The sequence below is a fragment of the Rhipicephalus sanguineus genome, chromosome 1 (assembly GCF_013339695.2).
Source record: "Rhipicephalus sanguineus isolate Rsan-2018 chromosome 1, BIME_Rsan_1.4, whole genome shotgun sequence".
NCBI classification, from domain to species: Eukaryota; Metazoa; Arthropoda; class Arachnida; order Ixodida; family Ixodidae; genus Rhipicephalus; species Rhipicephalus sanguineus.
In genome coordinates, this window is record NC_051176.1 from 224587042 (window position 1) to 224603004 (window position 15963).

Genomic DNA, 15963 nt, shown 5'->3' on the forward strand with positions numbered 1-15963 from the left:
CCTGTCACATTAAAGGGGCCCTGCAACACTTTTCCATATAGCCATGGAATGGCTTCACTAAAGGAACTAATTGCCTCATGAATCGAACGCCGCAAAAATTTTTAGACTCCGTCCAGTACGAGCGGAGTTACAAAGGTTTGTCGCACGCTGTAATTGCTTTCTCTCCTCTCTCGCCCTGATGAAAGCGCTGGAAGCTAAGCAGGGGGGGATGGCATGGGGGAAGAAGGTACGTCACGCATGCCTCCTGACCTTGACCACATTTTCTTCTTTTTTTTTCCCTTCGGACGCGTGCTGTATTTCAGTGCGATCGCTCGCGCGCGCAGTCGCATGGCAGCCTCTTGCGGCAGCCGCAGTAACTACTGAGCGCACCATGTTCAAGTCAGCCAATGGCGTGGAAACTGCCTGTGATGTCGTAAGCATCGTTTTTTGTCAAGAGAAGAGGAAGCGCTTTTTAGCTGACTTTGTGAATTTATTGTAAATCCCAGGCCGCGTGCTGCGCTATAATGTTTGGCTCACGTGTTCGTTCTCAGGAGTCTCAACTACCGATCGGCAGCGTTTTCTGACTATGCTGAAAAAGTGTTGCAGGGCACCTTTAAAATGCTGTGCCACTGCTTCAGTAATTTCTTCGCCATGTCTGCGCAATGCCTATTTAATCTAATATTAACAGGCAAAACAGGACAGCCTGTTAATAATAGATTAAATGGACATCGCAGAAGAGGTACTTGAGACTCCATTAAGCACTAAAGCAGGGATTACTACTTTGTGCAGGTAGCTGGGGTGTACTCTATAACCACATTTGCGTGAAGAAAAGGGCATATCAGTTGTCACCCGATGATTTACCAATGATTTCTTTGTTTACCATAGATTTGAATGGCTCCGGGGTAGGTGTGACTGGCAATGTGCCATTTGATAAGAAAATAAGCAATGCATTATGTGTGCCATTATGTGTGCCAAGCTCAGAAAAATAGAAAACGAATCGAAAAACAGATGAACAGCAGTATTTCGTGCATAACTGCAAATGGCAAATAGCCATGCTCTGCTTTACATAACCACTTATCGAGAGCTGCGAATGATTGTTTTGATAAGTGCCAACAATTAGAGAAACTGCGGTGCCCTTTCCACTCGTTTCTTACAACAGTTGCTGTGGATTGCCCATGTCAAACTTTGGGGATCTTTGCCACCTGCTCGTGTTTCAACAAATATTGCTCATGATAGTGCACTCCAGTAGTCATAGTAGTTGTTTCCTGTCTAGAATTCGGTGAAAAAGTGCAGCATTGCCAATGGGACTTCAACAACACATTATTTGTAGCTGCAGTTGAGAAATTCATTGGTATTTTATAATTACCCAATATCTAGGAAGATTTGCTGGTAGCATTCTGATGACTTTAAAGGGCCTTTAAACCACCTTCGATAATTTAACATTTCAATTAAACGCGCGCCTCGAGTTCAGAATGCCGTGATGATGAGCAATGCCAAACACGGCAGCGCTACGAGCCGCAGGTGTGCCAAAAATTCCAAGAAACAGTCCCTTCTCCTTTCTGGACCTTTCGCTAATCCCCAGCGTTGGCCGTGACGTCAACGTTCATGTCGGGTCAGGGGCGTAGCCACGTTAGGGCACACCGGGCCCGTGCCCCCCCCCCCCCGAAATTTTTTTTGCCATAGCATACAGAGCAGAAAATGACACTCGACCCCATCTGCCTGCTCATCCCCACTACAGATCAAGGAGGTGCCCCCCCCCCCCCCGAAAAAAATTTCTGCCTACGCCCCTGTGTCGGGTCATGTTATCCACAAAAAGAACCTGTTCGTCTGCTTGCAGGTACGCGCGCTCGCCGCCGCTCTTCCTCCTCACGGCAAGAAGGTGCCAGGAGCTGCGCCAATTTGATACAATTCCTTATTTTTGCGCCAAGCTGAGCCAAAACAGTGAAATTTGTTGAAATTGTGCCATGCTGCACCAAAATGACCGACCAGCCTCAAATGTTTTTCATTTGTGCTTTTTGAAATCGATAGTTGGACGGAAACCCGTCTGGTCAGGAACAGGCATGAGGACAATTAAAACAAAACTCTGACCACGATTAAAAGCAAATAAAAGCACGACGTTTCGGCCCCCGTACGGGAGCCTTGTGAACAAGTACGGGAGCCGAAACGTTGTGCTTTTATTTGCTTTTAATCGTGGTCAGAGTTTTAATTGTCCTCATTTGTGCTTTTTAGCAAGAAATGGAGGCCATATTGGCTACCTGCAGTTTGGACATCATCCGATCCAATCCAGACGTGCTGACCCTAACCCTAACCCCAACGCGAAAGAAAAGAAAAAAGGACAGTGGTTCCAAAATGTCCTAGCCTTGTTCTATCATGTGCAGAACGCATTTTAAGCCACTTTCGATGCAGTACACCGGTGCCTTGCGAAAAAGTGTATTAAGATTTGAAACGGGTTATTAGTACTGTCACGGGACATAGTACATTTTGTTCCTTAATTACTCATGCATGCACACGCCGTTTAATTACAAGTGTGAGTATGATTGCTGATGTCTAAAGGTTACTCGCAATCATTCAGAGCTGTGTATGACATTTTTTGCCCTGAGAAACAACAAATAAAAACGTACGTCAATTTTCTTTTTTCGTCACCCCCACTCGCTACTGCTTTACGAGTCTCCCGAATTTCGAGGTTGCCAGGTTGGCAGGTCTTCATTACCATTTGCAGTGCCTGTCAAATTATTTGACAGGCGCTGCAAATGGTAATGTGAACTTCATCATTTTTTGCATTGTGGGGTTGTTCAGCACACTTCTTTTATTGAAATAACAGTGTTCATGTGCACTGTGCACGAGTTAGCTGATGTTGAATGGTTTGTACGTATTTTTTTTTCTAAAAGTAAGCCTTCTTTGTTATACTGCTCTGAATCTTTGTTATACTGCTCTGAATTAGGGATTTGGTGCCAAAAAATTGAGGTTCTTCTTTTTTTCGTAACCTGCTCCAAATTTGGATTTTCATGCTCCAAAAGCAACATTTGGCTGCTCCAAAAGTTGCTCCAAATCCTAATTCGGCTGTTGCACCTCAGGACTAGCCGATGGACAGCGCTTAGCAAAGGAAATAGCGAAATGAGCAAGGGCCTTTTTTGGATCATCAAACGCGGGTAACTCTGCTATTAAGGCACTATTTCGAAAAATTCTCGAGGCAGTGTGTTTGTTGAAGACTAGTGCACAACACCGCAACTAAATTTCGGCCTCTGGGTGGTTTGGGGCCGTTTAAGGTGTTTGTTGGATTTTTGAAATTAAAGCTAGCCAGGGTTGCAGCCATTTCTATTTCTGTAGGACTTTGTTACCAGTATCTTCTTTGTTATCAATTTCATGACCCACGAGATTGCAGAATGTCATAGTAGGAGCACTTCCATGACTTTAACACACTCACTTTGAACATGAAACGAGAGGAGGTAGGGACACTAATTACTGAAGAGCTTTTAAGAAACACCATGTAGTGAAAGAATCAGTTTTCCTAGGAGTTGTGTAGAGAATTCTCATCTGCCAACATACCACTTGCAAAATTAACAAGCACATTCATATCTTCATTCAAAAGCACAGAAAAGCAGCATGTGCATGATAAATCATACCTTTGACAAGAACTGTGCCTGTCCTGGTGCTGTGTGCTTTGTATAGTGCCACCCCCTAGTCATAACAATGCAGGAGGAACTTGTCCACCACACTTGCTGAATCATACTTGAAACTGACATGCATAATGCTGGCACCTGCTTTACAGGCGGAGTGGTGGTACCACGCAACTTCCGTCTGCTAGAAGAGTTGGAACAAGGCCAGAAAGGTGTTAGTGATGGCACCATTAGCTGGGGCCTTGAGGATGACTGCGACATGACACTGACTCACTGGACTGGCATGATCATTGGCCCACCAAGGGTGAGGATATTTCTTTTTCGAGTATGAGAAGCTGTGAGCACTTGTTTCACAAAACTCGGCCCTCGAAATCTAGTTTTTTTTTTATTGTAGATTTAAAATCATAAGGAAGAGTATTAACCAAGCGTGAAAACTAGGAATTTTCAGGGAAAACTTAAGGTAATTTATGCTCCTTAAGAAGTTGAAATACCTCCAGCCACAAATTCTTGGAGGAAACCCGACGTTTCGAGACCGGCTTGGTCTCTTCTTCAGGGGTGACTGTGCTGATCAGGGAGGCTTCGTCGCGGCTTGTTTTTGGCTCCGCCTTTCTCTTTCCCTCACGTTCCGGAGGCCGTGCACGTAGATCGGAGGCATTGTTCCGAGCGACCGGTTCACATTCGCAGGTGTGTTCTGGATGTGCCACGACTCGAGTAAGAGCCTCCTTCCCAGATTCCTTTCCGTTTCTATGATAGAGTTAGCTCTACTTCTCTACTTCCCCTTTGCCACTGAGACCCTGTAAGTTATGATAACGGAGCTGCATGGCTGCCATCCATGGTCCATCTATAGCGGCCGTGATTCTGTTCGCAGCGGTTGCAGCAAGCAGTATCACTTTGGCGGTGTGCACATGCGTTTGGAACTTGCTGGTTACCACACATGGTTGCGTCTATAGTTCCATTTGCAGCTGTTGAAAGAAGTGTAGTTCCATTGTGACTTGGTGTGCATTGGCCGTGCGCGTAATTTCAGAGCTGCATGGATGTTATCCATGATCCGTCGATTCTACCACGGTATGTATAGTCCACAGCGGTTGCGACAAAATGTAGTTTCACGCGGGTCCTTCTATACTTTTCTTCTCGTGGAATTCTGCAGAAGTTTCAGACAGGGACAAAGGTGCCGCCAGATGTGCCGCCGGGAGTAGGTGACCGATCTGCAGCGTTTTGAAGGGCAGTCGCATGTTCGTGTAGGTGTTTTCCATGAAAAACATTTCACCCCCACATTTTTTTCACTGCGTTTGCTATGAACATAGTTGTGATGAGTGTTGATCAAATACCATAGCACACAAGTTGCTTACTAGCTCATGGCATTAATTGTTAGTGGTGGTTCGAACAAGGTTTCCCGTCATGTGATGCGATTTCACTTGTACTCATGCCTATACCTGCGCTTCTTGATCCCGATTTAGTCGTGCTTAAATTGTCCAGTGCATCATTAATAAGTCTACCTGACCCACAGATTAATGTCTCTTACGCAAAAAGCTATGGTGGGCCCTATCACGTGCGTGTGGCCCACAACGCTCATTCTCCTGCTAATGATGAATGAAAATAGTGCAAAAAAAACGTAGGAAAAGACGAAGGCTACAGCACAAGTGCGTACAAACAACTACGTTTTTCGTGCTGTTTTCATTCATCATGAATTACCAACTCTCCCAACAGTCTATTCTCCTGCTGCCCCGCCACGGTGGTCTAGTGGTTATGGTGCTCGACTGCTGACCCGAAGGTCGCGGGATCGAATCCCGGCCGCGGCGGCTGCATTTTCGGTGGAGGCGAAAATGTTTGAGGCCCGTGTGCTTAGATTTAGGTGCACGTTAAAGAACTCCAGGTGGTCGAAATTTCCGGAGCCCTCCACTACGGCGTCTCTCATAATCATATCGTGGTTTTGGGACGTTAAACCCCAGACATTATTATCATTATCTATTCTCCTGCTAACTGCCCGTTTATTCTGAGGCATCGCAAAACTGCCAATGAGAATTTTGCTTGCGGAACAAGGATGTCTGGACATGAAGCTATCATGGTACTAATTTCAGAAGGAGCTGTCAAGTGAGTGTGCTATATCCAGGCAATATTTGTGGTTTCTAAGTGAAAGTGTGTATTTGTGCATAAAGTTTTGTAAGACTGACTGTTCTTCAAAAGTCTCCATTCTTTTTAGCGCTTCACCATCATGAAGACTGATTATTCTGTACCTGCACAACTGTCCGTTCTTTTCATCCATTCACATTTAGTGCTGCAGTGAATGTCAGTTTAAGCTTGGCATTTCAGTAATATCTCCGGCATGAAATTGCCCCTTGCACTTAGATTCAAACGAGAACCGGCAGAAACCGGCTCTCTTCCACCTCTCTTCCACGTCGGCTGGTATATAGAATAAGCAGACCGTTTAGTTGACACCCTTATATACGGAACGACAGCCTCGCACACAGCAAGTGTTGGCCATCGCTGCTATGGTGAATTACTAAACACCGATGTCACCACATGTACAGACATGTTGAAGTGAAACAAATACAAGCATACACAGAAACACGCTGCGCTGACACTCTGCTGTTGGGGATCACCCCTCTGGTAGCTGCAACTAGCCATAGCTGCCTTCCTTGTTGCCCAGATGGATGGATGGAGGATTGGATGGGTGGTATGAGTGTCCACTTTATTATGTCAATAGAATTTATTATCGCATCTGTAATGTTTATTATAGTGTATATTATAGCATCTATAGCATCGCCTTCTAGCTACTCAGTGCCATGGCATGGCAACTGCGGGCACTATATGAACCTCTCCCGTAGCGTTATGTGAGAGTTTCATGACCAGTATAAAAGTATTGAAGGACCCTTGTTTCACTTTGACTTGGTGTGTGTTGGCCGTTCACATGTCTTCAGAGTGCTGTAGGCGTCATTTATGACTGCATCGATAGTGGGTTTGATTTTCAGAGTTCTGGCCGCAAAACGGCAGCTAGCTAGTTCTGTTTCTGACAGGAAACAACGGCATGGTCAAATGGGCTGGGATCTTGAGAGAGCCCAAAGCTGCTGAAATGTTTAAAGTCGAATGCTTGGCTAGCCAGTGTAAACGTAAATAAATGCTGCCGCTATGGCAGCTGCTGAAACTTTGCACCTAGTGCATATACTAGTTAGCCCCATTTGTGCATTGCCTGCTTGGAAATATGTAGCTTGGTTTGCAGAAAATGTGAAGCACTATTTTTGTATGATGGCACTTGGGGGTGTGGTCATTTTCACAAAATCTGGCACGAATTGGCACGATTGTACACTGTACTATTCTCACTTTTGAGTAGAACAATCGCTGTCAGACATGCCGTTGCCTTGACGCATTATCTCTCAAAAATGATCGTATCCCTGAAAGTGACAGCTCGAAAATTTCTGCCCAGATCAATCACATTGCCACCAGGTGTTAATTGATTAGTTAGCATTCTGCATGCCTTCTATGATTACATTGTGCAAAGTACTACACTGATGGAAGAACAAAAGGTGGATGGATCTGCACCACATCTAAACATTTTGTTCTTTTGTGTCCCTTTTTTAGTTCTTCCATTGGTGTAATACTAAGCGCAATGCAATAATGTCCACCAACTATTTACTACATGTCTATAGTTGACGGTCACATCCACCAACTATTTACTACATGTCTATAGTTGACGAATGTGTCAAGATCAGCACTATGGATATGCTTGCACGTATATACTTCTCTATAGCGCAACTTTCAGGGGTGAAAGTGCTGTGCCATTGATGCCGCGCTGTGCCAATCCGCTTTTCCTGTGGCATCCTGCTCCAAAACACATTTTGCCAAAACTGCTCCCAAGCGGTGCCTCCATGGGGAGCCAAATGCGAGGCAACGAGACGTTCATTGATAGTCACTTTGCATAGGAAGCAGGAGAGGCGCATTTGTTGCTTAAGTGAAAATGCTCTTGGTGAAAATGCTGGATGGAAGCCCAAATGACCGAAACTTGGAAAACCCGCAAGTGCAGTTCTCTCTGTTGCATGGAAGTGTGAACTGTGAGAGAGAGGATTACATGAAAACAAGCAAGCCCTGCATCATTGAGCTTCTTTGTCAATAGCAGTAGCAAGTGTGTCCAGCCGTTGTTAAAAAAAGCATTCGTAAAGCGTTATGGCGGTGACGCTGTGAAGGTGCCACTGTCTAGAAAGCTGCTCAGATCGGGTGGGAAAATTGTACAGAGCTTATCACAAACATGTCTAAAGTAAGGAAGCATCAGCATCGCCCAAGTTCAAACCATTGGCAGAAGGCTGTGAAGGAAGAAAAAACTGGTCTGCAGTCTCATTTGAGTCACTGCTGGCCAGTGCGCAAGAACTCATCAGCCCAGGAAAATCGCTTATCCCTAGTTTTCTCATAGTTGGTGCTCTGTCAGCTGTGATGTTTTTAATGATGGGAACATATATGGAGCAGTGGGAACATATACTTTTTAATTTGTGGAAAGTGTAGTTGGTTCTGTATTGAATGTTGGGCAAAAGCCATTTTAATTGTTTGTCCAGAAATAATAGCAATTCTACCTCTGAACTTCAATTAGTATCAGCTGATAATGCCTTATTCTCTTGCGCCTGTGCTGAATTAAGGGTCTGGGACATTTCCTTACCTGATATGTAGTAGTGCTTTTGCTTGAGTTAGTTGGTCAGACATACTTCTTTTGAAGGAATGAGAAAATGGAGGTGAAGAAACAAACATAGAGAGAACGTGTTTCTTTGTCCCTGTTTTTTTTTCCCCCACATTTGTAACTACACCAGTACTACATCCATGTGCTTGCACATAGAACTTTTGTCACATCCTGTCCAAGAGCAATGAATTCCACACGAAAAGAATGTTGTTTCATGCAAATGCTTGCTGCTCTCGTAATCGCACCATCTCACACGGCAGAATGGGCTTTAGAAGATAACGCTAGGCATAATGAAAACTGAAGGTGAAGCCCTTGAGCACCAGCGTTGCAATCTGCTGAGTCCCCACAAAGATGGCGACGAGAGGCTTCCACAGAAGTTGAAAGAGGAGGAGAGGCTGAGGAAATGGCATCTTTGCCTACGACGTGTAAAATGTTGTCGGCTACACTTTGGTTGCACCAAATCATGTACATAAATACAATTTGGCCTCTACATTGCCTCATTCTTGATAAGAGAACTATGAAACACCAACCACCCCACCAGTGCTTCATCAACCTAGTGAAAAGAAACACTTTCATGTTGCTATCTCATAAGGATATGCTAAGGAATCCTCTCTAAAATTTTTTCTGCAGTTTCGCTTCGAAGTATTCGAAAAATATTGTAGAAATATTCTAGAAATATTCGAAAAATGTTCGATTCGATTCTCACTCGCACTTCAATATTCGAATTCGCTTCGCACCCAAAATTTTGCTATCCGCACAGCTCTAGTAAATATATAAAACTTTTTTTTCTGTAGCTTTGTTTCAGATGCAGGTAAAATAATCTGAATATGGCGGTATTGGGGCTGCACAGTAGTGAAAGGGCCCCGAGTCTTCGCTGTTCAGTTCTTTTGTTTTTATGTTCACTTGTCCAGAAAGCCTCACTTGCAAAGAAAAGCCACTGTCCTACCAAACTTTGCACATGTATCGTTTGGGTAATGTAGTTTGCTTCTGAGCCCAGAACAGCGCAAATTAAAGGGGCCCTGAAACGCTTTTTGAGCACGGTCAGAAAACGCTGCCGATCGGTTGTCGAGGCTCCTCAGAACATGTGAGCCAAACGTTAAATCGCAGCATGCGGCCTGGAATTTACAATGAACTCTCATAGTTAGCTAGAAATCGCTCGCCCTTCTCTGTAAACCCAAATGACCGCGCCATGAACCCAAAATGCACGGCCATTGGCTGATTTGAGCATCGTGGGCTACATAGTTACTTCGGCTGCCGTGGTATTCTACCACGTGCCCGCACACTCGCTCGCGATCACACTGAAAGTAAGCCGCATGTTCAAAGGAAAAAAAAAAAGTGCCCACCCGCGCTGACGAACGGTCGTAGCTTGTTGCTCCCTTGTCATCCCCCCCTTCTGCGTAGCTTTCAGCGCACGTGCTGGTATGAAAGGAAAGAGAAAACGCTTAAAGCATGCAACAAATTCCTGTACTCCGCTCGTACTTGGCGGATGCTAAAACTTTTTGCGACAGTCGATTCGTGAGGCAATAGACTCCTTTAATTAACCCATATATGCTCAGTGTCCTACATATAGGACGCTTCTTTGATGCACTCTAACATCGCTATTTCTTTAGCTGATGACTAGCGCCACCTACAGCACATCAAGCAGGCCTCATTCTCAATGTGTGCAAGCCTAGACATTGCTTGCTTTTCATGCTGCCGCGTGCCGACCGTTTTCTGTGGGCAGACGCGTGCTTTGTGTGAAAGACGTCATGGAGAGGAAGAAGTGTGCGTGAAATGCCGGCCGCTTTCTCCGGGCAAACACGTGCTTTGTATGAAATTTGTCATGGAGAGGAACAAGTGCAATGTCAGTGTGCATGTGAAATGTTTCAAGGCTTCCACACCCGCACATAGCACACCTAATGCCCAGGGTCCTATATGTATAGGACGGCTTGAAAAACAGTGTTGCGTTTACCTGGCTGTAAATAAAGAACTTGTGCTTTCTTTTGAGGGTAGAAGTACACTTTGTGAAGAAAAATATTTGTTTTGTCAATTTTTCTGAGTTTGGGCATATTTGGGTTAAGCCATTCGATGATTACTTTGAAAAGTGTTGCAGGGCCCCTTTTATGTGTAACAAATGTTAGTACACATAACTCGCATAACAATGGCTTTCCAGACTCCATATGAGAACCGGATCTACAGCCTGCGTGTGGAGTGTGGATCCCAGTACCCGGATGAACCCCCTTGTGTCAAGTTCATTTCTAAGATCAAGATGGTTGGCATCAGTGAGAGCAATGGTGGTGTGAGTACATTTTTAAATATCCATAGAGTACATTGCTGTGAATTTGACTATGGATAATTCAATCCTAACTAAAGGTTCTGTGAGCCCATACACTTTTTCGAAAGCCTGAAATGGGCTTTTGCTGCATAACTTGAATTTGTCTGGTCAACGTGTGCACACCTGATCCCAGTCGTGACTCCAACAGCGGCAGTGACTGTCTTGGCTGTGTTTAATGTACCGTGAATATTCCGCATGCTTAATTTTCGGTCTGCCTCAAGAATATTTTTAAAAAGTGGATACAGTATTTTACAAATATCGACAATGTGCATGCGCTTTGAAGACGCTGACAGAGAAGAGACTGGGCACATACAGCGCAACTTTCAACTTGTTTATTGGAAAAAAAGGGGAGCGTCTCATATATTCGCTGAAGCATGTGACACAGGGCCTGTGCATTACAAATTAATGAGCACTCAAAAACTGTATCTCTTTCTTAGATAATGACAGTGAAGCTATGCTAATACATGATTCTGCGCGTACCCAAATTGATTTGGCTTCTACTATGAGTCTCGCCGATTGAATATGGTTGCGGGATATGATGGTGCACATGTCCACATTGTCGATATGTGGAACCAACTAGCCCAACTAAGTGCGCTGACAAATTTAAAATAATTGTTGCAGTATTTACCCTATTTTGATATGCATCTTTTTTTACCCATGATAATTGTTCTGAAAATTGCATGCATGGGGCAGTCTGATTCAAAACCAAAACAGTGTTTGCAGTATTTGTAACGGCTTGCCATCAGAGCCAGCCTAATCACTGTTACTGTTGCCATTGCCATCACAAGATGGCAAATTAGCAACAGATCAAGTTCTTGCATGAGTGTACCAGAATATGGTCTAGTAAGCCAAGCAATGCTCTCCCACTGAAGCACCTCATAGTGAAAAATTACACCATCTCCCGCTAAAGGGGACCATGAGGCGATGCGAAGCCGGAGACTTGCACGATCGCGTTCCGTTGGCGTTCGTTGGGCATGCTACCGACCTCGCGTCGTGGAACGCGAAGAGGGACGCTACGCACGTCGTATCTTCCATCTAGCCTGGCCGTTAATTCTCACAGGGCGAGCGGGGAACGCGTAGGAGAGGAGAGAGAAGGGGAGGGGACGCGCATGCGCTCGAGCTCATCGCGGCGTTGCGCAGGAGAGAATTTCGGCATGTCTAGCCCGCATTTCAGAGGAAGAGTGGAAAGGGGGAGGAGAGGGTGAGTGGAGAGGTGTGGGGAGAGGGTATGCGCATGCGCAGTAAGGGTGGTCACACCACACACCACCGGATTGAGCTCGGCCTTAAGATACTTCGCATCTAAAAATTGGTCATGGGTGCTGTGAACAAATTGTATTGAGGAAGAGATTGCTCTCTGGCATGTTCAGCATGCTTTCGATGTGGGTGCTGAGACTGACTGCACCTGTACACTCTTAAAGGCACACTAAAGGCAAATAACAATTTATGTCAGAGTGAAAGCTCAATGTATGACAACGTCTAAAACGGCAATATTGTCAACAGCAGTGCCCTACTTACCGAGAAATTAAGCTAAATGTATCACACAATGTGCGCCACGAGGGGACATTTTGGAAATGATCCCGATGACATGAAAGTGTCCGACTACAATTAATTACTAGTAATCAAACTACCTGCAATAAAAAATAATCTTCCATGCATCCAGAGACGTAATAAAATGCTGCTTGTTCATTTCTGTTTGATTCATGGAAAAAAGAACCTCTTTGGCGTTGCCATGGGGAACGGCGCACGTGGTTCAAAGGTTCCATTTTTGCCAAACTGCGCTTCACCCGGTGTCCGGCTTGGCTCACACGGTCGCATCTCAGTGGTAGTTTCGGTATCGCGTACTGCCGCATGTGTTTTGCACGCTCGTTAAAGTCGCTCTGACAGAAAGTTCAACAAAATTCTGCATGCATGTGATGTTGCTGGATGCCCGAATGGTGCACGCCGCCAGTGCACGCCGCCGCGCCGTAAAGGCAGGCAGTGTTGGGCACGGCAACAGTGACGTCAGAAAGACCGCCTTCAGGCGGGTGATTTGAAGTGCACTAACGCGATGCGGACCATTAAAACAGGATTTTACTTCAAAATAAGCACTTCCTTGGCACAAAAGTAGCACTACGAGGTTTCTGGATGGCAATTTCAATCAACGTCGACTTAATATATTGCCTTTAGTGTCCCTTTAAATTGATGTTTTACTTAAACTGCACAGAAATACTGACTCCCCCCACAAACACCCATAGTCGAACCCACATATGATACCAGATCTAACAATTAACTATATAACAATGAGCATCCCTTGCACCGTGAACCTTGTCTTCTATAGTGAAGTAAACCACTTACAGCAATGTTCACATGCCACCCTTTTGGCTTCAGCAATTAAATTGGAACTACTGTGTGTCTGTGCTAAAAGGAAAGGGAATGCAAAATGTCCAGTAAGAAGAAAATGCAGCACCACAACAAAATAAAAAGATCAAGTGAGCTGCCACACCCACAGGTGTTCCACGTGCACTACGCATTCATAGAATAGAATCAGTTTTGTGGTGTTCTCCCCTCTGCCAGCTCTACACTCACATCTCCACTCTCACTTCCACCCCTGTGAACGCGAATAGACAGTGTTACTGCTGTGGCATTTCATATCAAGTGGAAGTGCTATAAGATACCATCATGCCTGACAAATCGTGTGCTATGGGTGAGCATTGAAGGGTGATGGTTTCATGCACATCATTCTGCACGCTAAGGTTGGTAGGAGGGTGGGTGTATGTCTCCTCACCTAGATGGCGCAGCCACGGTGGCTACAGTAGCTCTCTGCTTGGCTGAGCACTTAGGCAGCCCATGTGCATCGTATATTCTAGGTAATCTGCGGCGGTTGCAGAGGCTTTGTAAGCCAAGGTGGCTGGTGGTTTGTGTGGCATTCTCTTCCCGTGTGCCTAGTATTGAACATTGCATAATCCCAAGTTTCAGAGATGTTTTGGAAGTGACGGGCAGTACAAAGTATTCCCTCTTTGGTGTTGGCCCCCATCCATTATGCCAGCATTGTGACAGCGAGTGTTTGCAGCTGTCGAGTGAGATGTGTTCATGTATGCCTGTGCATGTGTAACACAAAGCTTATTAATTTAATTTTTGAGGTGGTGTTTACTGCAACATATAAACGTTAGTTTGTGTGGTTGTCAGAAACATTGCTATCCATACCAGTGCTTTGCCTTTAGGGTGAAACTATCATTTTAAAAGTTAGCCCCTTTCGAGGCCATCAAAGTGATGCCATCACAGAGCTCGTACGTCATGTACCAGTCGTGATCCCTCTTTACAATTGTTATTGTGGTGACATAGTGCAAGAATTCGTTGCAGGAATTTTGGGATGCATTCCGATTTTTTAAAGCACACTTGTATTAGAACATCGTATTGCACACTCTACTTAACATAGTTCTGTCTTTCGTACCAGTCTTGGTTCAGTGCTCGATTTGGGATTTTGTTGTCGTGTGTGGTTAGTTACAAGCACGAGTAGCCACAGAGACCCACCATGGTAGCATTTCGTTGGAGGCAAAATGCAACAACACCTGTATACTTAGATCTAGGTGTCCTAAAGTGTGGTTAGATCTAGGTGTCCATTAAAGTGTGTTAAAATTAATCCACAGTCCCCCCACTACAACATGCCTCATAATCATATCATGGTTTTGGCACATAGAACCACAGAAAAAAATTTAATTAAAATTCGTAGCCATAGAGACTGCTGTACTATATGCAAAGCCGTCTCGTTTATCTTGCGAGCAATATCAGTCAATAGGAAAAGGGATGTTGCTTAGTTTGGGGTGCAATGGAGCTCACTTTGTATGACCTTGAAGACAAAAGAAGCTGTCTTCTACTCGAAGTGATATTCAGAGATGTTTTGAAGTCTTAAGAAGCGGACAAATTTTGATTCTTTTACAGCAAAGGAATTTTTTTTTTTTTGAATTTACTGCTACTGCAGCAATATTTGGATTTAAGTAGCTGCCTGATTGGAGCTGCTTGCACTTACCCACACCATTGCTACCTATTTCATACATATATGTGGGTTTTCTGTAATAAAACTGACTTTAGGGGTCATGAACCACCCCTCGGGCATGGTGAGAAAACACATCCTGCGGATAGCAGACACTGCTATGAACATCTCAGCCAAATCTTGCAGTCGTGTGCGGCAAGAAGGGCTTACAAGCAGAGTCCGAAGTTGCCATTTTTCTCAGGCACCCTCTTTTCATACAGAGGCCCATCCTCACTCGCTTCAAAGCTGCCGGCGCCCACTATTTGTCGTCGAACAGCGGGTAGCATGCTGTTAGCCAATAGCCGACCTAAATCAAGTGCGGCATTTTGATCAAATGCGCTTTTTGCCATGGGGTACCACCACGTGCATGTGCAGTGCTCCATAAGGGAGGCCCGCTAAGTTTGCCTGCTGACGCCAGCACTTGCCATTCCCCTGCCAGAAAAAGCATACAACCGTAGCCTGTTACGACCTCTCCGCTCCCTTTGGTTCCCACGCATTTGCGAAGCGCACGCTGCACGGGAAACGCCCCTCGTTCTGCAATGTCACCCCGACAGAAACGAGGGAACTACTGCGGCGTCGTCAACTGTCACAATGGCCATGCAAACACGAAGGGGTCGACTCCACCAGTGAAATTCTACTGATACCCAAACAGATGGCACGAAAAAAGCAGACAGGCATGGATTACTAGGAAATTCGTCTGGCAAGGGCTGCGATTGCTGCATCCTACGCTTCCCGTTGGGCTTTCCCCACTGCTGAGGTCAGTTTGTGCAGCTGTCATCTTCACAGGTGTTTATGCGTAGGCACACAGCCGCTGCGTGCTTACACTGACTGTGCACACCAGCGATGCAACTGCATTTGCCGCTGGAGATGCGAAGCTCCCGCTTGAGTAGGCACGACCACGACAACTACGAAAAAAGAATAAAAGATGCATTAGCTGTTGTTGCATGTCCATTGGTTTTTTGGCAGACACAGTGAACTAGTTGTTAGTGAGTGTGCAGGTACAGCCCATACCACACGGTGCACTTTCGGTTGTGACCAAGATAAAATGCCTTGACAGCAACTGGCTTTTTCCCCGCAGACCGCACAAAAAAAAGTTTTTCTGAATGCTGGGCGCTCGTCATGTTCCTATTAACAATGCTATGTCACGTTGATAGTACGCACGCTGTTCGTGAACTCTGAGTACCGGCTATGAGAACGGCGATAATGCAAGGAAGGACATGCGAGATAGATGTCATTTTTTTTTTTGCGGGACAGAAAGAAGCCCCAAATAGACCGTTTATTTTTGGAGTGTTGCATACCGCACGATAACTCGAATGGTTGCTAGTAAGTTAAAGTATCCCAGCTAATAGCAGTCACAGTGCCAGAGCCGCTTAACCTAAAGCAC

The 15963-nt window shown here is 45.1% G+C and overlaps 1 protein-coding gene across 3 annotated transcripts in view; it reads left to right on the forward strand.

Moving 5' to 3' along the window:
* Positions 1-15963, forward strand: part of LOC119373245 (ubiquitin-conjugating enzyme E2 variant 2) — a 34147-nt gene that overhangs the window by 8879 nt on the left and 9305 nt on the right. For all 3 annotated transcript variants that reach the window (XM_037643264.2, XM_037643271.2, XM_049419813.1), the window contains exons 2-3: positions 3749-3900; positions 10409-10534. In XM_037643264.2, the coding sequence (XP_037499192.1) occupies positions 3749-3900; positions 10409-10534 (278 nt within the window). The remainder of the gene's footprint in view (positions 1-3748; positions 3901-10408; positions 10535-15963) is intronic.